Raw genomic sequence first — 25,079 nt, forward strand, 5'->3', positions numbered from 1 at the left:
ATATATAGTTTTGTTTTAGGAACTGGACAAAATTTAACTCATTAATGACAAAACAATCTTGGCAGTAAACAGCAGCAAAACATTTATAAATAAATAAATAAATAAAAAACTTTTTGTGTTCCACAAATCAAAGAAAGTCATGCAGGTTTGAAGTGACAGGAAGTTGATTAAATTATTGCATAATTTTCATTATTGGGTTAGCTATCCTCTTAATTGACATGATGTTTAAAATGATTTGATTAATGATCACCCCCTGAAGATCTGAATGGTAAAAAAGAAGGAAACATGACAAGGTGACAAGTACTTAAAACTGTTAGTAAAAAAAGAGCAAAGTTCCCTGCACAATTACCTTTCAACACTTACACCAGAAGTAGTTTTACACCTCATTATATAAAGCACACTGGGCCTTACTTTACATATTCCTATCTCATGTTCCTGAACACTATGATGATCTTTCACTTCAGAGAGTCAAAATTGATTTCTCTTGTTTTACTTTTTTATTTTTTTTACATGGATAGGCACCTTTACCACAGCCAGAAAACCATCAGAGCATGTGTTTCCCTTTTCCCTTAATAAGTTGTCATTTTTACAGTTAACTGGTTCAAATGTTACTTGGAAACGAGACAATTCACTTCCAAAATGTATGTTTGATTTAAACAGATCATACCCTTGCATGAGCATGCACGCACACACACACACACACACACACACACAAACATCTATTATCACGACAGACTGAGGCTAATGCCTGATTCAGAGTTGCCTCCAATGCTGAAAATCAATGTTTGTTGAGCATTTAGAGAAAGAAGAAGGCTATAGGGGAGAAATAGATCCCTAGTGCAGAACATAATTACACAATCCTGGTGGATGATTTTCAATCTCCAAAACATCTGCTTGGTATAAGCATGAGAGGGAATGTCATATAGACTCTTGTAAAATGCTCATAACACCAAGAAAAAAAGTTTATTTTAGGGACTGTTCTCTGCCAGGCTTTTCTGAGTTCAATTCAGGTCCCACTTTATATGAAGTGTCCCTAGTAACTAAATGTGTAAGTAAGGGGTGGAGATGGGTAGGTTTAGGGTTGGAAATGGGATCCAGGGGTTGGAGATGGGTAGGTTTAGTGGTGGAAATGGGATCCACAGGGTGGAGATGGGTAGATGGGTAGGTTTAGGGTTGGAAATGGGATCCAGGGGTTGGAGATGGGTAGCTTTAAGGTTGGAAATTGGATCCAGGGGGTGGAGATGGGTAGGTTTAGGGGTGGAAATGGGATCCAGGGGGTGGAGATGGGTAAGGTTTAGGGTTGGAAATGGGATCCAAGGGGGGAGATAGGTAGGTTTGGTGGTGGAAATGGGATCCACGGGGTGGAGATGGGTAGGTTTAGGGCTGGAAATGGGATCCAAGGGGTGGAGATGGGTAGGTTTAGGGTTGGAAATGGGATCCAAGGGGGGATATGGGTAGGTTTGGTGGTGGAAATGGGATCCACGGGGTGGAGATGGGTAGGTTTAGGGTTGGAAATGGGATCCAAGGGGTGGAGATGGGTAGGTTTACGGTTGGAAATGGGATCCAAGGGGGGAGATGGGTAGGTTTAGGGTTGGAAATTGGATCCAAGGGGTGGAGATGGGTAGGTTTAGGGTTGGAAATTGGATCCAAGGGGTGGAGATGGGTAGGTTTAGGGTTGGAAATTGGATCCAAGGGGGGAGATGGGTAGGTTTGGCGGTAGAAATGGGATCCACGGGGTGGAGATGGGTAGGTTTAGGGATCGAAATTGGATCCAAGGGGTGGAGATGGGTAGGTTTAGGGTTGGAAATGGGAAATTTGGTGCACCACTTTAATACCAGTGTACTTCCATGGTAACTTCTCAGGAACTATCCTCATAATATAAAGTGTACCCTAACCCTAACAAGAGTAATTACATGATAAATATAATATAAAGTGTAGCAATTTCTTTACCAAAATGTGTTATTAGTCCTGTTACACATTATTACTTACACATACCATTCAGTGGGTTGTTACATGTGTAGTTACAAAAACATTAGAGCTGTTAATACTATGCACCAATCAGTACTTAAACTGTGGTTACATACTGTGTACACATCTAGTTACTATGTAAGTACACAGGTATTAGGGACACAATATAAAGTGGGACTTAAAAGAGTATAAAACTGTTTGCACTACATGGATTTTCATTGTCCAATATGTGCTTCAGCTCATGCTCACTATGACAAACATCTTGAAAAGCAACACACTTGCTGTCTCAAACTATTAACTACATCACAAGAAACTCACAAGACATAAATAACTGATGAAATACCTTGAAACGCCACAGAGATCTCAAGACTTACAGCAAACGGGAAACAACAAAGTCATCCTTTTGAGTAGTGAAACAAATTCATCCTGACATCACAAGACAACAAGTTAATAAATGTGACAACAAAAATAAACAACAAAAGAAATAAAACTATCAAACAGTCATTTCAAACATATTAAATATTCATGCCCAAGTGCATGCTGGGAAGAGGCCAAATGGGACTGAACAATACTATTTCTGTTGGCCTGTTTAACACATTCATTTAACCCACCTGCTTATAATTCCACCTGCTATAAAACATAAAGTGTATAATAATTAAAAAGCTGCATGAAAATAAATCACTTAAAGGAAATATATCATGAAAATCTAACTTTTTTCTGTGTTTAAGTGCTATAATCAGATCCCTGGTACATCTACCAACCAAGAAAAAAGAAAAGACTTTCTCTGCAAGACTTTCCCTACATGACATTATTATTAGGGGAATATCTTGTAATGACACATAGACACTATATGTTGCCTTGAGGTTCTAAGCATGCGTCAAAACCACCGCCATCTTGGAACAGGAAGTTATCATTGAAAAGTAGCTAGCTAGGTAATGCTGCTATCTTCGCCTGTACTTCAAATTGATTTTTGACTTTTTTGCTGCGTATAAATGTTTAAACCAAAGAAATCTAAAAATCAGACAGCAAGGGATTACATTTCACAAATGAGAATGTGTTTTATGACATTGAATCATAAAACCTATTTATATTTACATACACATACACTCTAATCTAACTATTTATATACACATACACTCTCATCTAACACACCTACTAAGTACACTTCAATTTTTGCACATAATATACCTGTACATACAGTACAATTGTGAATTTGCATAATGTCATTCTTTACCTACTTATTTGTATTTTTATGCTTTTATTATGTGTCATTCCTTCCCTACTTATTTGTATTTTTTATCTTTTATTGTGTGTTTTTTGTTCTGTCGCTGTCATTCTGTTGCACTGCGGAGCTTCTGTCACGAAAACAAATTCCTTGTATGTAAAAAAACATACCTGGCAATAAAGTTTATTCTGTCTCTGAATGTTACGAAATTAAAACCACACTTAACACCGACAATAAGTTGGCAACTCCTTTGAGTGTTATGGCCACATAACACATTAATTCCTCCAAACTCTATAGAAGAGTGAAATTTTTGTGTCCCATGGGAGTCTAATCCTGCTGCACATTGCATCTTTGATCTCAAAATATTTTTTCAATACATTTTTACATACTCAATTACACAGCTTAAACAGTTTAGCATTTAATTTAAACAGCAGACAGGAGCAGAATCAAGCTAAATGTACTTAACTCGCAATATTGAACGTGTGCAAAGTGTACTTCCCCAGAACATCAGGGACACACAGTTCTTGGCGGCAACACATAAGCACAGAGAGTGACCGCACTCTGACCGGTTAAACACGCAAAGCAATGCAGCAGTTAAAAGAAAACGCCTCAACCACAAAGTGCAGTGGCCACACTGCGAGACAATCTCGCTTTTATGGAAGGAAGGGGAAACATACTATACCCACTGATTCAGCATTACATCTCCAGTCCTACTGCCTACATCCAATGTGTAGATTTTTCACCTAGTGACAGGCAAGCAATTAAAGCCAACAGCCTTAGCCAGTGTCGGTCCCCTGGCAGTATCTGTAATGACAGCCCTGGAACAGCAGTGGCAAAGAATGGGAAGAGTAATGTGATTAGAGGCCAGAATTGCAATCTTGTCACATGGAGCAGTCCCTGTTTCTCCGTCTCTCTGGGCGGCGATGGAGAACCTGATTTATTGGGCCAGGAAGCCTTGGAACAAAGTGCAAACAGAAACGCAAAGCTAGTTTTGTTGAGTTATAACCACAGAAAACTGCAAACAAGCAACCATTTTCTCCATGCAGGACCACAGAAGATTACGTGGAGCGGTCTGGATCGCTTGTTTCATAGTCACTATACCCAAAACGCAGGTCTGCTGGGAGAGAGATCATGAAGAAGCGCTTTTGTGAAGCTGCACTCCACAAAGAAACAAGTGTGAGTGTGTATACATGGGTTTGTGATTTATAACCTGAGCGGAGAGCGGGTTTCCATAGCAACTGGCGTTATCTCTTTGATAGGAGTTGGCTGACTGGAACCTCGTTGTGCAGGAATAAACCTCACCTGAGAATCTAAGCATTTAAAAATAGAAACCATCGAATTAGCGTCCGTTCGTGAAACCTGTTGAAGAGCAGAAACCAAGAGCTGCAGAATCTGATCTTAACGTGGGTGAGGTTACTGGATAAGTGAGAAACTGTGATTTCAGTGTTTGTCGTGAGGTAATTAATTGTCAGGGTGCAAAGTTATCTTGAGGAAAGTCAAAAACTAAATGTGTACTTAACAAGGCCTATTATGAGAAATGAGAAAACAGATTGTTTTTGGACACGTATAATTAGCAGTCTTGTTCTGACAATATCTGTATAGCGTCTAAAAAATAAATATGTGTTCATATTCACAGTTCCAGACTCAAGAATTAATCAAGAACTAGAAATTCTATTTCTCCTCACTTTAATTTCAATTAGTCTGTTCTAACCTCCAATTACTGCATGATTCATGACAAAAAAAATATTTTATAAAGAAAATATCAACAGTGGCTTAAAATAAACATGTTTTTACCTTAAAAAAATGTACCATAGTTTTTTCATAAATTATTGCACAAATACATTATGGACCTAAACTATGCAACGCTCTGCCCCTCCGTGTCCAAACTGCCCGTACAGTTGAGTGTTTTAAGGCTCGTCTAAGGACTCATTTTTATTCTTTGGCTTTTAACTGCGCGTGAGTTGTGTGGTACTTTGTGGAATTTATTATTATTTTATTTTTTAAATCTTTTTTATTCTGTATATTTTAATTGCTTTGTATGTTCTGAGTCTTTTGTGCAGCACTTTAGAAACTTTATGTTTGTAAAATGTGCTATAGAAATAAAGTGGATTGGATTGGATTGGATAGATGAGGGCGGCCAACTCACACAGTTTATACTTTCCTCACGCTCTAACACTCTTTTTCCCACGCAGATAAAAGTACACTGAGTTGAAAATGTACTTATAGGATATTGGCAAAACATATTTAGTAATTGCTCCAGTTTCTATTTACTACATATTTTTGTAGCGTTGAGCAATTCTCTCCCTGTACATTGCTATTAATGAGGTGTTAAAGAGTTACATAAAATTTTATGATAAAAGCACAGTATCATGATGTTAACTAGGCATTGTCCAGATGTCAGACAAATCCATATATATACACACACACACACACATACACAAAAAAATAAAAAATACTAAATAACCCCAAATAACCCCCTCCAGTCAACTCACTGTGGGAATTCTCACTCCAAGTTGTACTCAGATGTTGGCAATGTTATCCGTAAGTAAAGGGATATTTTAAAGGGATCGTTCCCTCAAAAATAAAATTCTGTCACTAATTATTCACCCTAATTTCATTCCAAACCCGCATGTGCGGTACTGTCATGAACATGCATTGAAGACTGACAGTAAAGAGAAGAAATTGTTGAATAAAGTCTTTTTTTCTTTGCACACAAAAAGTATTTGCCCTTCGCTTCATAAATTTAAGGTTGAACTACTTACGTCGCCTATGGACTATTTTAATATTGTTCTTACTACTTTTCTTGGCCTTGAATGTGGTAGTTGCATTGAATGTCTATGGAGGATCATAAAGCTCTTTGATCAATTCGTTTTTCCCAAGATTAACAAAGTTCTTATGGGATTGCAATGAAATGAGGGTCAGTAATTTATGACAGAATATTCATTTTTGGATGAACCATACCTTTAAGGTGGAGTCGAGAATACCGCTTATTTGCGTTTTTTTTCTTTTTTTTTTTTTCTCTTTTTTTTTTATTCCCACCATTCATGCAATCAGTCAACCATTCAGTCACTGTTACATGTATAAATACATAAATAAATGCTTCAATGCAGTGTGCAGTATTTAGCATAAAATTGCCAGCAGTCTGATTATGTATTATTGTAATTATATTATGATACTTTACATGAATGGAATTACATGCATTAAAAAATGGAATGAGCTGCCCATCAATTATTTAAAAAATCACAAAGTCATATCGCTAGGGGAAAGTACGAAAAACTTACTGCCCAGGTAAATAAAACACCCTTTCTATTTTCAGTTCATCTCTGTCAGAGTGCTTCAGTGGAAGAGCAGTGCATCCATCTCTGAGTGCTTTTCCTCCACCCAAAAAGACGTGCAGTCCACTTGGAGTCTCCTCCAAGATTTAACAACAGCAACACATTTGCTCCGGCCCTTCACAGAGATTACTATACTTCAGAACAAATGACGGGCTTGTCTGTTTTATGGCTCGAGGGACTGCGGAGGCTGGTAGGTTTAAGATCGGGATGAAAGAATTGGCCTTTCAGTAGCCTCCTACGGGATGTGTGTCAGATGGTTCTGGAGACCCGGCAACCGACTGTGGCTACTTGAGCCAGTGGCTTTGGAGTTAAATCCAGAGTCCAGAGAGAGTCACGGAGAGCAGGCCAGAGCTTTGTAGTAGGATTTGTCAGAAGAACAATATAAGCATGAGTTTGTCCTTTGCTCTGCAGGCCCGTGTGGGAGACAGCTAGAGTTTCTGTCCCACTTCAGGCGAAAAACACTGAGATATTTAGGTCTCAGTGTGCTGGATGTGCATTTGCTGATATTACTCTCTTATTTTATGTGTGGGCATCTGTGGACATCATGTGGGTGTGCATGACTCTTGAGCATATATGTATATAAATACATGGAATCGCTTGTGTATTATTAGTACATACTGTGATTTGATGGATGTGGAAGTACTGCAAATCTTCTAGTTAAACAGAGGGCATTAAAAGTTTAAGCTGTATTTCATTTCATGCCTTACTTGATGCCATTTCAAACGTATTTTTGGAAAAACGGACACAAGATTTCAGGGTAAAACTAGAGGTTTTCATCTTCGTAGATAAAGTCTCAGATCACATGTCTGACAGTTTTCAATGTAAGGTCACTTAAACAAAATGCAGGGAGAGATGAAAAACGACATGAGTGTTTTAGTATTTTCAAAATTCTGTGCATTTGCTTAGATAAGTGTAACTTGCACTGCAGATTGCTAGACTTGCTGTTGCCATGGCACTTCGCATGACGTCTAAATCTGTGTGCTGCATTCCAAACCAGTTCAAGGATCTCAACCGGATGGCGGTGCAGGAACCCAACCAAGCCAAAAAAAACTGAGTCTAAAAGAAATATAAAGGGAGCCATACAGAATAACAATTAGGAGGAAGACTCAGCATTGCATTTTATTTAACAATTTAGGGTAGTCTTTGAGGAAAACACACTGGATCTTTCAGAACATTTGATATCAGAAACCGCAAAGCTCTGTGGTGGTGCAAACATAGTGTAAATTTCTGCTCTGTGCCTTAGGGCTTTCCACACTACATCAAAAACGAAAGATTGAATGCCATCTCCCACTGGAACACAACTGCCACAGTGCCACACTCAACACTTAAATTATTGCAAATACTAAGTTCAACAGTGTATCACTTGCACTAATTGCCATGTGTTCTGGTCTCATTGACTGAATTTGGAATAGCATACTAGCATATTACTCTTACTGCAATACATTTAAATCGAAGACTCCAATTTTATGCAAATGCGCAGCGACTACCACTGGGAATGTAGAAAGCCACTTGATAAAGTGTGTGTAGAACTTACTAGACCTAACTGGTTTGTGAACAAAGCATGTTTCAATTTAAAAACACAAAACTTTACTGGCAGGAGTTTTATCTCATCATATTAATGCAGATTTCCTGTATTGATTCTGGAATAGATATTTGTTACCAGGAGTTCAGTTTGTACTCACAAGGATATTTGTCTGACAGATCTTATGCTCAATACCTTATCCACTCAACCTTCCTAGTGTTTTTCACCAGGCTGTAGTTGTACAACTTAGTATTCTAATGTGGCTTCAAGTGTGGGTTTTATCTCATCATTATAAGATAAAGCAGATTCCCTTTGCTAGCTCAAGTTAAAATACACATTTGTTACCAAGAGTGGCATTTGTTTATTAGATCTTAATGCCAAAACCTTAACCACTCTGCCAAACTGGTTGGGACACAGCGATAGTACTGTAACAGACTGTACTGTATACCCCTCATTAGTAAAAATGTTTACTTTGCGCAAAAACATCCCATTGAAAACCACAAATTTAATTTAAACCCACAAGAACATTTGTCCATTGTATATTAAACCCAATGCCTACACCACATGGCAATCCGGGTAGTTCTTATTAGTTTGTAGTTGTAGAAATTATTTTTCTAATATAGTTTCAAGTGTATGTTTTATCTCATCAAGATATATCACATATAAGAAAAAGGATTTCCTGTGCTAACTTACATTAGCATAGACATTTGTCATTCTAATGTCATTTAAACCCCACTCTCATACCAAGAGTGTGGTTGGAAACCACAGGGACATTTGTTTATTGGATCTTAATTTCTAACCCTCAATTACTTGGCCAGGTTGGGACACAATACTGCTACAGTGTAACAGACCCTCAAATTCAATATACCCATATGTTGTAATTTTAAAGGCTTAATCTGCACACAAAAATCAAATAGAAAACCTCAACTAAATTACCAAGAGTGGTGTTTAAACCCAAGAGAACATTTGTCCATTGGATCTTAAGTCCAACACCTTAACCACTTGGCCATCAAGCATATTTGCCCATTTTATCTTAAATCTGCCCATTTGTCCATCCTGGTTGGACTTAAGATTCTTTGTAGGCAGGAATTATATTCTTCATTTATTTTTACAGCTGTATGTACACTTCAACCCATGCAGTCATGAAATTAATTCTACATGCATTTATTTTTAGATTATATAAATCAATATTTAATCAAAAGGAGCAGAGTTCAATCCCATGAGAACATCAGCCCATTGGGTCTTAAATCCAATGCCTTAACCTCTTGGTCACCTCTTGCTCAACTGGACTCCTCTAACATAATTTCGAGCACCTATTTTCAAACATCCCTTTCCGACGAAGCAGATTTTCTGCACTAATTCATGCAAGAACTGCCATTTACTACCAAGAGTGGGGTTTGAACCCACAAGGACATGCATGTATTGGCTCTTAAGTCTAAAAACTTAACAGTCACGCTGGACATTTTTATAGGGCTTCATGCAGTTGTCTTGTATTGATATAGATGTGTAGAGGACAGTACTAATCGCTTTTAATGTTATCGCCCTTATAATTCATTATTTATAATGGACTTTTGTCCATTAGGTCTCAAATCCAATGTCCAATGTTCCTGGCTAACTATAAACATTTTTGTAATCAATATAATGTCTAATACCGCTACTGCATTGTCCTAAGTGTGTCTGTTGGATTGTTGTATCATTTATAAGATAGTGTATATAGTGTTGTGTAGTGTAAATACAAGTTGCATAATCGATGTTGACATGAAGAGTGAAAATTAGCCTTAATCAATGCAGTAGCAGATGTCTCACTGAGACTCACCAGTTGACCGAGCTCACCAAAGCAAACTTAACAACAGTTTAATTTCTCCGTTACAACAAGAGTCACGGACAGATGCACTCTTGAGGCTGGAGTCTGTTCCGTTCCCCTGAGAGCCTCACCATCTCCACTTTTGAAAGAATAAACTGTTAAACTAGCCTAAGTGACACACACTAGTGTCAGTGAACAAGTCAGTTAAGCCATCTATAAGGGACTCCAACACCCGCTTATTAAAAGACCCTGATTTCATTGAACTGTGCTCAATCATTCTGTCTTTTATGCTTGGGGGAAGGAATCTTGCTATTGATCTAAAAATCAAACTGTTCTCACATGACTGCTGAGAAATAACACTGACCACTGATTGGTGCTGCACGATCACCCACAGATAAAGCGTGGAAAAAATAATTAATGCATGTCCTGAGTACCGTTCAACTATAACCCATTTAGTGAATAAAAACTACCTGGACAGCAGCTCACAATGCCTTATTAAAGTTAAATTTAATTTAAAAATTATTGTTTAAATTAATTGAATGAGGACATGTTCTTATTGCTCTTATAGGAGCAGGTGTTATTATGAAGCATTTCTTGAAAATAAACCTTCTTCAATAGTTCTACAAAGAATGCTTTCCTTATGAAGAAATATTTCTTCTGTATAGTGTTCTTCAGTAAGCCATTTGATTCTTTAAAACTTTAACATTTTAAACTCAAACTACTTTAAAACTTCAAGCTAGGCTCTGGGGACTCTTACAGAGTGCAAGACAAAACGTCAGGGAGGAAGAAATGTTTTAAATGTTCTGCTTTCTAAAATTCAACAGTACCTTTAACAAAGCAGCACTTTTTTTCTTTTTTCTTTTTTACAGTTGCTGTATAATCCAAGTAAACAGCTGTTCGCTTGGGTTATACAGCAATGTTCTCTGAAGATCTGCTTTTAGTTATTGTAAATTGTTTATTTTTAAGAGCCTACATTTTCCAGATAATATTATGTTTTTTTTTACTTTAATGCAATGATGAAGTCCAATACAAAAGTCACTTATCTAATTTTACAAACATTTCTATAGTAGCCTATAGCCTATATCACACTTTTTTATTTTGAAATGCAATTAGTAATACAATTTATATATATATATATATATATATGTGTGTGTGTGTGTGTGTGTGTGTGTGTGTGTGTGTATTGAAACATTACATTTAACATTATCTAGGGGTAGAAATAAACATTAAACAACAGTTTACATTCTCCAGATAATATTTGAATAACTATTTTTGGCTTAGTGTAATAAAGTCCAATATAAAAGTCAGTAATATATTTTGTATAAATACTGTGTATTTATAACACAAATTTTTTACAGTTTAAATGCCATTTTACACTCAACTTCTTAGTTTAGGAAGTGGAAATCGACATATTTGTGTGTACTTTGTGCCAAAAACCCAGCATAGGTTTTCCAAAAAGAAAAAATAAATACGATATAGAAAAAGAGAGCCACTGAACAAAAGGTTTCCGTGTAGCACTTTTAAAACAAGGTTCACTGCAATGAACTTTAACAACATCATTGCTCAATTATAATTGGATAAGGATTTTAAAGACATAGCACAGAGAAAAACAATTCTAGTTGATTAAGTATTTTAGGGCTGAGCATAAGTATAGGGAAAAAAACTTAACTGATTATGGAAAGCTCCATGACTTCTAAAGATTTATTGGCTATCATGACCCCTCCAGTCCTGAAAATCGAATTACCTGATATTTTCCAGTTTTCCATGTGCGTGGAAACCATTTCATTTCAGCATCAGACTATAAAACATGTAATTTATAAATAAATTTGCATTCAAACTCCAGATAATCTTCAGATTCTGTCATCCTATAAAGGGTTATCTCAATTGTTGCAGGTGTCATGACCTTTCACCGAGACACGTACAAGTTCAAATGAGATGTAGACACTATCAGCATATGTTTTTCCTCTTTCCACTGCATCACCTCTGTGAGAACGGTGCCCGAGCCGGTCCCCTCTGAGCTGTAACACTGTCCTGTTTACCCAGCACTTTTTCATCTGGAGACGGATCAATAAAAAGGCTTCATCATCCCGCTGATCAGAGACAGACGCTACTAATGAGGCTCAGAGCAGCTGACTACTCACTTTCCAGAGCAGGAAGGACCATAGGGGGCACGCAGGGTTAGGAAGAGAAACAGAGTTACAAGAAATTGTAATGACCACTCATCAAAAAGCATGCAACTTCATCACAAACTGTTATTTTCGTGAACATATTTATAGGCCTATATGTTTATAAAGATAACATTATCCAATCATCCCTAACAATAATGTCATTGTAGTGCATTAAGTAATCGGGCAATCTGTGATTTAATGTTGTCTTTAGGATAAAGACATTTTGTACATTTCTACAAACTTTATATATATCGCTTTATTTCTCTTCTACTGTGACTATTATTGATGCTGAGAATAGTTCTCAAATATAACCGTTTAAGGAATAAGAAGTTGTAATTTGTTTTAAAGTTAATTATCTAGGTATCTGTTTAGCCGAAAGAAGGCCTATTCTTGCAAATGGAAGGCTAGAGTGCATATCCATTTACAAACATAGTTATACATCCATTTCAATATGGCCAAGTTTGTGAGGAGTAGAAATTTTATGCACAGTTGGATTTATTTTGAGTGTAACTGTGTGGAAACAATCGGATACTCATTCAGCTGACAAAAACACTGCAGAAGACCTGGAGGGGAGACAGCATGTTCTCATGGTGTTTTGCAAAGCACTACTGCCACCATGAGGTGAGGAACAGAACATGCTACTAAAATTAATAAGTTGACTCTTCCTAAAGGCTGAATTTTACAAGTTCATGATTCAAGCAATTACTTTTAACTTCTAAATAGCTTCAATCTTGCCTCACTGGATCAGAACCAACAAGTATATTTAGCCACTGGATCTCAAATCCAACACTGTAACCTCGAAGCCATCACAACAGGTTTCAATGACCCATGCACTCTAAAATAAAATTGATTGTTCACATATTCAGCTGAACACCTAAACATGCTTGTTTAATCATAAGCAGTTCGGGAAACAACTGTTTACATCCTAGCCTAGGAAGATTTTTATACTGTGTTCGCACAGAGTAAAGCATGTCTAACTCAGCTGAAGCTTCTACCCATTTTCCCCCAATCAGAAAATAATTAATGAAGGGTTTATAGTATAAGAAACCATTGATTTTTGGATTCTTTTTTTATTTTTAGTTGAGATTATTTAAATAAGACTAAGAATTGGTCTTTAATCGGGTCTTAAGAGTCTAGAATTGCTCAGCTGCTCATTAGAAGAGTTGCAAAGAAAGCAAAAAAAAAAAAAAAAAAAAAAAATACCTGAGGATATTGTTTGCAAAAAGAAATTTCAAACCAAGAACTAATTATTTTCTTTAGATTGTGTTTCATCTAAAGACAACACTACGAATTCTGCTTTTTTGAAATTTGATTTAATGCATTAGGTTTAAGAAGCTAAATTTTGAGAAATTCTCATGTTCATCTCAATTTAAATTCAGCATGAATGTTTCAGTTTTGTCATTATATTGAAAACATTCAAAGTGCTGTGTGCATACACAATTTTGAGTGATGAGACTGCATAACCATTTCAAACATGCAAATATGAAAAACCAAGAACAGATACATGGAGAAATTGTCTTTAATGTCTTTTTTTCTGTTAAAGCAGACACTTTTGCTTCAAGAAAAGAACTGAATCACTGTAAGATACTGTCAAAATGGAAGCTTTTACTTTTATATTTACTGAATGTTAAGAATCACATTAGTATGGCGTCGCATAACTAAAAAAAACATCAGTGACTAAGCTACTGTATGACAGAACACCGTGGTGGAACAGACGAAGGATCAGCACAAGAAACATTTCATTAGATAACGTGGAAGGTCTAACGGTCGTTTAGAGTGATGGTTCTAAAAAGCAGTTTATAAATCTTAAAAATTCCAACAGACACTGAAACAACCAGTTGCCAGACAAAAATAGAAGAAAAAAAAGATTGGGAGATAGAGAATTCAAAAGTAAAATCCACTCAAGAAGAATGGCAAGGCAACTGCGCCTCAAAAAACTAGGGTAACCACACAATTGCCTTGAAGAAACCATGCAAGACTGGCATCTTTTCAACGTCGATCCTTCCGATTAGACTTCCGATCCCTCTCGCTTCTGGAGGACCTCCTCCCTGACCTGCTTCCTTCCGAACTCATCCTTTTCTTGTCTGGTTTGGGGTTCTTGTCTTTGGAGCCCTTGCTTTCTCGTCCACTGCCTTTTGAGGACTTGTGTCCTCTCTCGCTGCCGCTCTTTCCACGCTCCCTGTCTGATGGTCTCCGGCGGCGTTTGTGGTCTCGGCCGTCTCTATCCCTGCCGTGACTACGGGAGCGTGAACTGGAAGACGATGAGGAAGAGCCAGAAGAACTGCTACTGGAGCCACTGGAAGAGGAGCTGGAGCCACTGGAGGAGGAGCTTGAAGAAGAACTGGAAGAAGAACTGCTGCTACTTCGGCTCTTGCTCCTCTTGGCACTGACTTTGGCCCGTCCACGAGCCTCATCGGTCTCCTTGCTAGCTTCCTTTGGGTCTGCTTTGGCTTCTTGTGGTTGGACTGATGGTTCTTGGCTTTGCTCTTGAGGGATTTCTGGGTCAGGTTCAAGTGGTCTCTGTTGGGTCTCAGGCACCGTTTCAACTTGTTTGGGGTCATGTTCCGTCGCACTAGGGGCCGGGACGTCCAGTTGAGGCTCTTTACCCTCTTCAGGATGTATTTCCATCTGGCTTTCGGGGGCTTGCTGCGAGTCTGTTACAACTTCCTCCTGAGTCTCGTTCTCTGTCTCCTGCTCTTCCTCCTTTTGCACATTACCTACCTCTTCAACTGTGGCTTCTGGACTCTCAACCTGCAACTTACCCTGTGCCTCATCTTCCCTCACAACTTCTGTAACCTCCATCTGCTCTTCCCCCTCTTCCTTAGCCTCACTTGTTCCTACATCCTCCTCGTCCTCATCTTCCTCCTCTGCCTTCTGCTCACTCTCCTCATGTTTATCCTTCTCACTCTGCTCCTGCTCTTGATCCCCCTCCCTCTCCCTAATCTCTGAGCTCTCCTCTCCTTCCTCCTCGACTACATCTTCCTCCTCGTCCTCCATTTCCACATCATGCCTGTTACCTGTCCGCCCTAATCCAGCCTTACCCTCCTCTTGATCTTCTTTCTTCGTCTCTTCAGCCCGACGGCTATCCTCCATTTCTCTGTCACCTGTCCTCTGGGACTGACGCCTTGGCCGAGCCTCCATTTTGTTGAGTTGCTCTGCAAAGGCTTCACGTCTCTCATCAAACACACCTTGAAAATTGAGGAGGGAGGTACCATTAATGAGATTTAAAAAAAATTGTGAAAAAAGGTAGGAGAGAGATAGATTGGGTTGAGAGCTGGGTCTATACTACGCAAGTTACGATAACTTTCACCTTGATATTTTAGTGCAGATGTATACCTAGCCCAATCTGTAGGGGGCGAGAAGGAGTCTTTAAACCCGTGTGTATGCCTACTGTGAAATTACCACATCAAAAGTGACGTGCTAACATGGATGCAGCTAAGATGCCACCGGGTTTGCTTCAGGGAATTTTACAAGAAGCTTCCATATGGAAACCTTGACAAGACGCACACCTGTTTCACATTTACCCTGTCTGCAGTGCGTATGCAGTCCGTGTGCGTTACGTATGTGATGCTGAAGCAGTAGGGACTCATACTCATTGTGCTTTCACACAGGATGCGTTTGCAGTCCGCTACTCGGTACGTAAATGATCGCTGCACTGCTGCAGATGCACCGCTCCTGGAATGCACTGACGGACCGCAAACGAGTGAATGCTGGAATCCTTGTAAAAAAATAAATAAATACGCAATGATACCCACTGCAGACAGATTGTGTGTGAAACAGGCGTAAGGTTGTATGCACCTTATGCAATGTGGAATTCGTTTACAGATTTCTCGAGCAGTTCGTGATGCATTTTGGAAACAGGAGACAAGCCCCTGGTCTAATGCACCACATGTCTTGAGAAACCCGAAAATTTATTTGACACGAACCAAGAGAAATGGACCAAGAGAAAACATTACGGTCTACAGCCGCGAGATGGTGCTCTATTCTGCTCATTGCTCCTGTAGCTTACATTGAGCAGCATAGAGCGCCTCCTCGCAGCTGTAGACAGTAATGTTTTCTCTAGGTTCTAAATAAATGCGACTTATAGTCCAGTGCGACTTGTTTTTTTTTCCTCGTCATGACGGGTTTTCGGACTGATGCGACTAATACTTAGGTGTTACTTATACTTAGGTGCGACTAGGGCTGCACGATGTGTCGTTTAAGCATCGATATCGCGATGCACGAATCCACGATAGTCACATCGCAGGATGTGCGATGTAGGCTGTCATAGTTGATCCGTTATTCATTAACTGTATGGGCCAGAGAGCGCGAGCGTGCGCGCGAGAGAGAGAGCGCGAGCGTGCGCGCGAGAGAGAGAGCGCGAGCGTTTATACAAAAAGCATTTATACAAAAAGAATAAGACATCAGAAGCCAATCCAAAAAAAAACACCTTACCATTTAATTTTTTCTGAGACTCTTCCAGGAGCTTTTGAGTAGCGGAGCACATTCGCCCCGGCAGGTAGAAGATCGGGGGCTTGGTCTTCGTGCGAATGAACTTGATGAGCTTTGAATTATGTGCATTCCACTCTTCTTGCTGAAACACAAGAACACCATAATACATGGAAATTTTTGACTAAGAACAGTCTATCCAAATAAAACTACTGCAGGTATACAATAAAAGAGCTGCAGTCTCCCTGCAGCTAAGACATACCAGTTGAGCGAGCTCCACTTTGTGCTCCAGAAGCCGCAGCTCTGTTTGTTTGGCACGTCTTTCTTCAAAGAGCTCTCTCCTTTCACTCTCAACTTTTTTACGCTCCTGTTCTGCCTGCACTTCCAATTTCTGCTCAATTTCTTGGCGTCTTTTTAACTGGAGGGGGGAAAAAAACATGAAGTTTTCAAATTAAAGCAGCACTTTGTTTCAGACGTGGTTTGACTTTGCGTTCGGTGCAATTCGCTGACTTGATTCTCAACTTGAACGGAATACAAATAGCGTGAGTGGGGAATAATTCAACTTTGAGGACCAGATGAGAAAAATAATATTTATTCTAGACAAATATCTCAAAGACACTGCCTCACAAATACACACATTTTTTTTTTTGTATTCATAGTATATACCCACCCGGTCTGTGGACACAGTAGATTCCTGCTTAAACTTTTGCAATGTTCCCATCAATAGGCCAAACATGCGCCGGTTTCTGAATGAGCAGATAAAATGGTTAAAGGTTTAATTAGACATTCAAGCAAATGTGTGGTGAAAAAACAAGGATATCAAATAATAAAAAGCTTTTCAGACAATGCCCATGTCAATAGCAATACCTCTGCTTTCCTCTCTCATCAATGGTCTGATCCTGAATAAGATCTCGGCGCGTACGTTCTTTGGAGGTAGCAACCACAGATGACTGCAACGCTGGCTGTAGATAAAAAAAAAATAAAATAAAAATAGAGCAACGATGTTAAAAACATAATCAGACAAATCTACGAAAGTGAAAATGATTTAAAAAAAATTCGTCTGCATACTTTTTTGACATCGTCATCGTCCTCAGCGTCGCTGTCATGGCGTGAATCTCTCCTTGCTCGCTCATCCCCTGCCAGCCTAGTATAGTATAAACAGACTGTAAATACATTTGGAAACATGCTAAACAGAAATGAACTTCTATCATAACATATCTAGAAATCAGGTAGCTAGTAAGCGATGCCTCACCTCAAGAGTGCCCCTGCGATGTCTCTCTGTTTGGCTGGGGGTCCTCCACCACTATCTGAGAGTCCACGCCTAATGAGGATCGACAGACATTAACAGTAAATCTAATATGAAATTGCCACAAGCACTTGCTAGCATAAGAACAGATTCTTACCTCAGCAAATTGATTCCACGCCCCCTACCTCCACCTGGGCCTGCGATGGTATTTCTCCTAATCTGACCCGGTCTAGAAAAAGGCAAAGGGTGGAAGATGCAGAGTTAATAGTTATACCTTTATAAAAAATAAACAGACCCAACTATGACTAGATGACTTCTTGCTCAGCTACGTACACAAGCTTCTCAATTGCATAACTTAGTATCCCTCAAATCGTAATTTAGTAATTCCAGACCCAATTAATTAACGATTTTTGCTGAAGCCTGTATCATTTCAACTTATATTTACATAATCGTTCAACAGTAAAAAAAAAAAAAAATGATTTTGATTTTTGCCCAATCAAATCCTCTGTAGAATGAGACTAACACGCCCCCTTCATACCAGCTGACACGTAGAAAATCACGTCCAGTGCTGTGACGTACTGAAAGCCTATTGGCTATTAAAAAAGTAAAAGTCTCTCCAATCATGCCCAAGCTAAATGTTGCATATAAACATGCACTTCTAAAGCTATATGGGGGATCTTTAAGAAAAAGTTTGTTACTTTCATAAAACAAACAATTACGGAATTGTTTTGTGTCGCTGCTATCCAAAGCAAAGCTCTCGAAGCAAATCCACTAACACACGTCACTTACCATTCAAACAAAGCAGGAAGTACCTGCAGGACTAATGACTTATCACCTTTGCAAAATGTTAAACTCTAAAAATCTATATTTGAAGAGAACCTTGTTTTTAATTGAGTTAACACGATACATAGGCTAGATTTAAAACAAACCCTCATTACGAAGAATTAAAGCGAACACGGTGTTTTATGAGGCCTGTCATTCTGCTTTCAAACGCAAACTGCAGACTTGATGCTAGCATAGTTATTTATGGCGGCCTGTGTGATATACATAGCTGCAAGATATCACTGCACAAATATAAAAACGGATTAGTGTAATATATCGTTGTTTTAACCTGGAATAAAACACGTGATTGTTTCGCTTGCTAGCTAACGTTAGCCGCAGTCTAACGTTTAGCTTGCTAACAGGCCCCGGTCTATTTCCCCCCCAGAACAAATGTTACGGATTAAAACTCTTCATTAAGTAATACCTTAACTCGCTTGGATCTCTGCCGGTTAGTTTTCGAATATTTTCGTCCACGCTCTTTAAGCTTTCCTTGGCTTTTTCCAGCTGGTCTTGCAAGCTTCGCACGGCCACCGCCATCTTGCTCTTCGTTTTCCAGCGGAGCGTGAAGCGTCGTGCATGCGCTCGGCTCAATGAAGGCGCATAGGACTGATCACGTGGTTCCGCGCAATATTTATTTATTATTTATTTATTGAATAAAAAGCACAGGGGATACAGTATCAAGCACACAAAAAAATTAAGACAGTAAACTCAAAGTGAAGCAAGGTAGTAGATAAGGGATAGTCTACTAAAAATAACAATTCACAAAAGATTCATAGAAACTACAAATACAAAAGATGAATATAAGTAAATAGAAATAAATAACAATGGGAATACATAAATAAATAATAATCTTCAGAAGACCAGGAAGTAATTTATAATGAAACAACAACTTTTTTAAGCAACAAAGAAGTTTTAGCAGCTTTCTTATTAGCTGACAAAGAGAGTCATAAAATAATTTTAAATCAACACAAAAAAGTCTCAAATTGGGCTTTGAAAAAGTTACTTTACACTTATGAAGATAACTTCATAAGTGTAAGCAAAACAGAACAGCACATTCACAACCTCAAAAGTAAAGAGTTTGTAATAAGCAGAAAAAATAAGCTCTAAGTGGAAGCTCTTTCCACTTGTTAGGTAACAGAAACTTATTAATGCCAGTCCATATATTAATGGTAGAAAGAGAAGGATAATTTAATTTCCATCTGAAAAAAAAAAAAAAATCTTTGGGATGACAGCTGATCTTCCTAATAAGAAATCTTCTAATCCAAAAATTGTTACATTAAATAGACATTGGAAAGCTCTGAACCTCCAATAGACAACTGGGGCTTTTTTACAACCGGATACTCTGAAGCTACAGTATAACCTAACCATATGCAAAAGTTTAGGTGAAATAGAATTAATAACCCAGTTCTAATCTTTTGGTGAGGAATCTACTCTAAAAGGTTGAAAAAATCATTGTAGGAATAAAAGCTACCATCCTTATTCAATAAATCCTAAACAAAAAATAACACCTCTGTCATCCCAATCCTTAATAAAGATAGATTTTTTTTCCACGTAGCACATTCTGATTGTTCCATATAATACTCCTATGAGGGGAACAATTGTGGCAAAAGGCAAGCTTACAGGCCTCCAAGGCTTGCTTATGAAAATTAGCAAGCTTAAGCGGAAGTTTGTTGCATTTAAAATCGCAAGATAATATAAAATTAAACTCTCCACATTTTTCAAATATAAATTAAGGTATGTGAAACATAACAAACCATAACAAATTAGAATCAGTATTCAGGCACCGTTTAATCCAACCGATCTTGAAAACCTGATTGAGAGAGTCTTCCTTTTAACATACTCAGTTTTATTTGCTCTTCTCACAGGTATTCCCTCCAAATTGCTACATAAACTTCAATTGGTTCAGAATTCTGCAGCTCGTGTTCTCTCTAGAACACCTTATACTGATCACATTTCTCCGGTTCTCCAGCAATTGCACTGGCTTCCAGTAAAATATAGAGTTGAATTCAAAATCTTGCTACTCACTTATAAGGCACTTCATAATCTTGCACCACAATACCTTACTCAACTTCTCCAGGTTTATACTCCTTCACATGCACTTAGATCTTCATCATCAATTTGTCTTGTGGTACCTCGGATTCGACTTACTACTATGGGTGCCAGATCTTTTAGTCATGTTGCCCCCCGCCTATGGAACTCCCTTCCCCTCGATGTTCGCAATAGCGATTGCTTGTTGACTTTTACAAAGCGTCTTAAGACATATCTTTTTATACAGGCTTTTTTATAATTTTTTTATTGAGACTTAAATCCACTTTATATGTATATGCTGTTTGTTTCTTGTTTGTTTTGTCTTATGCAGTGACCTGTATATTGCTTGTAAGGTGACCTTGGGTGTTCTGAAAGGCGCCATGAAATAAAATGCATTATTATTATTATTATTTTTCCACAAGAGTTTATATAGTATAGAGTCAATAGATGAACAAGTTTTCGGGTTGACTTATAAGGACAAAGCTGGGTAAGGTTCCGCGCAAGAACCATCCTTGATTGACAGGATCACCGTTTAATGACAAATTCATTAATTTCAGTGCCAGGCTGTTGGATGAAAATATGTTTTCGTGCCCCAAAGTAATTTTTCTACCCCTCACTGCAACATTTGTTTTGTTATGATACTTGCCATATTGCCACATATAATAGGGTAACAGACGTCTCATGTTTTTTTCAGTCATGTATCATTATACAAATAATAATAGTAATCATTATTATTTTGGACAAAAAAATGTATCTTTATCTTGCATACCACAACTATGACATCTATCTATCTATCTATCTATCTATCTTATAAAAATAAGGATGAGTTCTTTAATAAATCTGACATGGTTTTATTTGGCAGATGCAGCACAACACTACCTTGACAATGAAATACCAAGAAGCCAAAGACGTTCACATTTTATGTCAGAAATTAAGTTTTATTTGACAATAAAAATGCTTTATTTGACAGTAATTCATAGTTGTAACAGGTGTACGCCAATATTGCATGGAATTCAATGCATTGGCAAGATATTGTATAGTCTTTCAAAAACTCTCCTGATAATCCGTCATGATTCCTTTCCAGCACATGAATTTTCTTCACAAAAGCTCTTCCGTCTGTTTCCATGTTCTTTTCATTCTTTGTCAGCCAAATCGTTTTGCTCAAAATACCTTTAATAGACCGGAGTGTTATTATACTTCATAAGGACACCTGCACATATTTCAGGGAACACTAAATCTGGCTATAACAGCACCATGTCAGTTACCTGGCAACAATACAAATCATCAAGTTAAGAGCTGACAAACGTTCATCATCTTTGCTCTCCTGGAAGAGAAAAATAATATAGTCTATTTTAGGCTGTCAACAAACAAGCCTTCACCTGTGCAACTGCAACAGAAGCCAGGGAGAAAATAATGATACCCCAGCTTTTAATTCAGAGCAAACCAAAAGGTGTTTACCAGATTGGCACGCACTGCAGAGCACCGTCTTGCCAACTGTCTGATAAGGGAATGTGCTTCAGGAAGCAGCGGTTTCTCAAGGCACGCTAGTAATGCATAAAGCCATCTGCCCTGTGTAGATAAATGTGCAATGTACAGCTAAACTGAAATACAGTTCAATAATACCTTTACATTTTATAGAGCAAAAATGCAAAACATACAATTTATTAGAGAAAAAAAAAAAGAAATAAATATTTAAACATTTCTTTAAATATATCAATGTATATTTTATGTGACACACTAGAGAAATTGGACTTACCAACTGTGGTACAAAGTCTCTCTCCTCAAACCAATTGATTAAATACTCAAGCACAGCTGAAATGGTTGACTGAACAGGGAATGCAATGCAACGACAATTAAATATTAAAATCGGAGATTTATATGTGTATAATAATCACATCTGCTATCAAATGGCAGTTACCTGGCTTAGTTTGCTGACAATGCTTAGGAAAGGTGGGAAACCTGTCTGATATAAAGAGATTTAAGAACATCAAATCAATGCAGAATGCTTGTATTTTGTAATAATAAATCTACTCATTGTAACCCAATGTAATCTACTTATACTGACAACCATTATCACAGTGTGTTGATAATATTATAAGGGGGGATTTATTATTATTACCTTGATATAATCAAGACCTGGGTTAACTTTGTCTTCTTCTTTTAGCTGGATGTCAAGGCAAACATTCTCACCCAAGCAGAACCTCTTCCATCCATCCTCATTCTCCGTTTTGGGCTATAGTGAGGGAAAGACTTTGCATTTAAAGAAACTTTTTCATAATTTAATTAAAAATCATAAGTACAGTAACTGAATGTACTACAGGACTGTAACGTACAAGTATGTTTTATGTGAGTGTAATGTTTAATGTCTGCCTAATGTACTGTTTATGTGAGCCTACTGTATAATGTGTGGAATTTTGTATTTGTGATTGTAAGATATATCGTGTGGATTGAGTGTATGGAACTGTTTAATGGTATGTTGATTGTTTGTTGGATAATTCCAAACATTTTAGACTCAGTCTGACAATAAAATAAAATATCATATCATATCATATCATATCATATCATATCATATCATATCATATCATATCATAACATAACATATCATATGTCTTCTGTCCAGATATCAGTTGCCTTACCATGACGACATTATCATCCAAAAACTGAGATTTCCAATGCTGACGATGTTTGTTAACACTCTGAAAAAAAATAAAAGAAAAAAAGTTATATTAATAGTTCTTAATTAAAAAAGCAAACAGACAAATGCTAGATACCATTGTAAAAGTTCTTGTACAAGTAAAAGTTAAAATTGCAACCTGTCTGACTTCTGAAAATTTGCTGACTTGTTGTTGTTGCCATTTCAAGCTGGGAGACAAACCCTGAGGTGCGGCCAGACAACCTGTGATCTGTTCAGAAAAATAATAATATGCAAAATGATTACACACACAACAAGTTTTACAATTTAATAGCCACTGTGCACTTGTCACACTCACAGAAACATTTACAGATTGTTTCTTCTTCAGCTTCTTTGGATCAATTTGTGCCACAACAACTTCTGGGCACAGAGATGCTTCCCTCCTGTAAAAAACATGATGCAACATTATGAATCTTTACAATGAGCATCTAAAAAATAATTAGACAATAAACAAATACAGGTATTTTTAAAATATGTTAGAAAGCAACAAAATCATATATATATATATATATATATATATATATATATATATATATATATATATATATATATATATATATAAATATAAAACCAAGTGATAAATTACAAAGTTTTGTAATCTGATTTTCATTTTTTTTAAATCCCTGTGTGGTACAGACTTAATTTCTCAATATTAATCATGAAGAGTCTTTTTCCTTTTGCAATGGGATATAACTTACACAAGCTAAATCATGCATATCTTAAAATTTAACTTGAAAAAGGGGTAGGGCAATCTCAATGCACACTATATCACTGAGACTTCCCAAATCAATATTTAACGTTCTTTTGTATTGGTTTTGCATGAATATACTTTTAAACTATTAAATCTCAGATTACAAAACTTTCAAATGTATTATTTTCTCTTCCAATATGAGTGTTCTTATTTATGTACTGTACGTATGTAAAGCACAATGGTGCTTACATAAAGTTGCACTTATTGTACGTCTGATTTTAAAGAACAGATGAAGAATGACTTACTGGACCTGTCTGAGATATTCTTGAGGGTTTCTGGGCGGTTCGTTTGAGTTATATTCCTCTGTGTCGCAGGACTCCACAGGCAGAATTCTGGGCATTAAATCCTCCACGTCTGACTTCATGTCTTTACGTTATTTTCTATGCGCAACCATCCAAAACAAATCAATATTGACGAGTCGCTGCTGTACGTTCTCGCTTGTCAACCTCTCTAGTTTGAAAACACTGGCCATGATGACGACAAATAGACGCGACGGTTACCGTAGTGACTCGTTCGCTAAGATACAGATAGAAAGACGGAAAGATGTGTAGTGACATCTGTTGTTTAGGAGGAATAGGAAAATAAGTATAAACACAGTAATACAGAAGTTAAAGCATCATTTTCAATTTTAACCTTGCAGTGTTTAAGTATTAGTGTAGGTTTTTGAGGGGCAACATTTGCCACCTGGATGTGATTTCAGGGTCATGTTGATAACTTCATAAGGTAACGTTAATAAAATTTTCATGAGGAGACTGCTTTGTGTCAATCATGTTATATTAGTTAAAATAGCTAAATGAAATAAAGATTCCAAATATCCATCTTATTTATAGACTGATATCTCAAATATGGTTTGTACCGCTGGCAGAACTTCACTCTACAGACCTTTGCTCAGTCAGTCACTCCTATCAATAATCTCTCCTTTAACAACAATGTAACAGCACTGAGTGTGCTAGCTGATGATGTGTTGCCTATATGTATCTTATTTGTCCTATTTAGTAACTCTTGTAATGGAAAGAGCACTCTGATCTGTTATATTAAATAAAATAAAAAGATCTATGGATTCAAAAAGAACCTTTAACATCCAGCTGCA

The 25,079-nt window shown here is 37.5% G+C and overlaps 2 protein-coding genes across 2 annotated transcripts; both read right to left on the reverse strand.

The window, feature by feature from the left end:
* Positions 1 to 13,607: 13,607 nt before the first annotated feature.
* On the reverse strand, positions 13,608 to 19,114 carry LOC113117620 (pinin-like). The gene is made up of 9 exons (XM_026286409.1): positions 18,943 to 19,114; positions 17,854 to 17,925; positions 17,703 to 17,771; positions 17,519 to 17,594; positions 17,318 to 17,412; positions 17,121 to 17,196; positions 16,713 to 16,868; positions 16,457 to 16,595; positions 13,608 to 15,210 (listed from the first exon to the last, which is right to left on the reverse strand). The coding sequence occupies exons 1-9, from the start codon at positions 19,053 to 19,055 to the stop codon at positions 14,012 to 14,014; spliced, it is 1,995 nt and encodes a 664-aa protein (XP_026142194.1). The 5' UTR covers positions 19,056 to 19,114; the 3' UTR covers positions 13,608 to 14,011.
* Positions 19,115 to 21,457: 2,343 nt separating this feature from the next.
* On the reverse strand, positions 21,458 to 24,475 carry LOC113117935 (gem-associated protein 2-like). The gene is made up of 10 exons (XM_026286835.1): positions 24,235 to 24,475; positions 23,537 to 23,621; positions 23,360 to 23,449; positions 23,183 to 23,242; positions 22,666 to 22,779; positions 22,465 to 22,509; positions 22,303 to 22,371; positions 22,005 to 22,115; positions 21,812 to 21,870; positions 21,458 to 21,716 (listed from the first exon to the last, which is right to left on the reverse strand). Exons 1-10 carry the CDS (start codon positions 24,351 to 24,353, stop codon positions 21,680 to 21,682), a joined length of 789 nt encoding a protein of 262 aa, XP_026142620.1. The 5' UTR covers positions 24,354 to 24,475; the 3' UTR covers positions 21,458 to 21,679.
* Between the last annotated feature and the right edge of the window lie 604 nt (positions 24,476 to 25,079).

The sequence above is a fragment of the Carassius auratus genome, chromosome 17 (assembly GCF_003368295.1).
Source record: "Carassius auratus strain Wakin chromosome 17, ASM336829v1, whole genome shotgun sequence".
Taxonomy (NCBI): Eukaryota; Metazoa; Chordata; class Actinopteri; order Cypriniformes; family Cyprinidae; genus Carassius; species Carassius auratus.

Excerpts from the sequence above, each read along its gene's own strand:
- LOC113117935 (XM_026286835.1), bottom strand. The coding sequence starts at position 24,353 with ATGAAGTCAGACGTGGAGGATTTAATGCCCAGAATTCTGCCTGTGGAG. Across the intron at positions 22,372-22,464 it reads TTGTCAGCAAACTAAGCCAG|TCAACCATTTCAGCTGTGCT; the intron begins GTAACTGCCATT and ends TTCCCTGTTCAG. Across the intron at positions 21,717-21,811 it reads ATGATTTGTATTGTTGCCAG|GTATTTTGAGCAAAACGATT; the intron begins GTAACTGACATG and ends GGTCTATTAAAG.
- LOC113117620 (XM_026286409.1), bottom strand. The coding sequence starts at position 19,055 with ATGGCGGTGGCCGTGCGAAGCTTGCAAGACCAGCTGGAAAAAGCCAAG. Across the intron at positions 17,926-18,942 it reads AGAGATCCAAGCGAGTTAAG|ACCGGGTCAGATTAGGAGAA; the intron begins GTATTACTTAAT and ends GCCTTTTTCTAG. Across the intron at positions 17,413-17,518 it reads ACGATGACGATGTCAAAAAA|CCAGCGTTGCAGTCATCTGT; the intron begins GTATGCAGACGA and ends TTTTATCTACAG.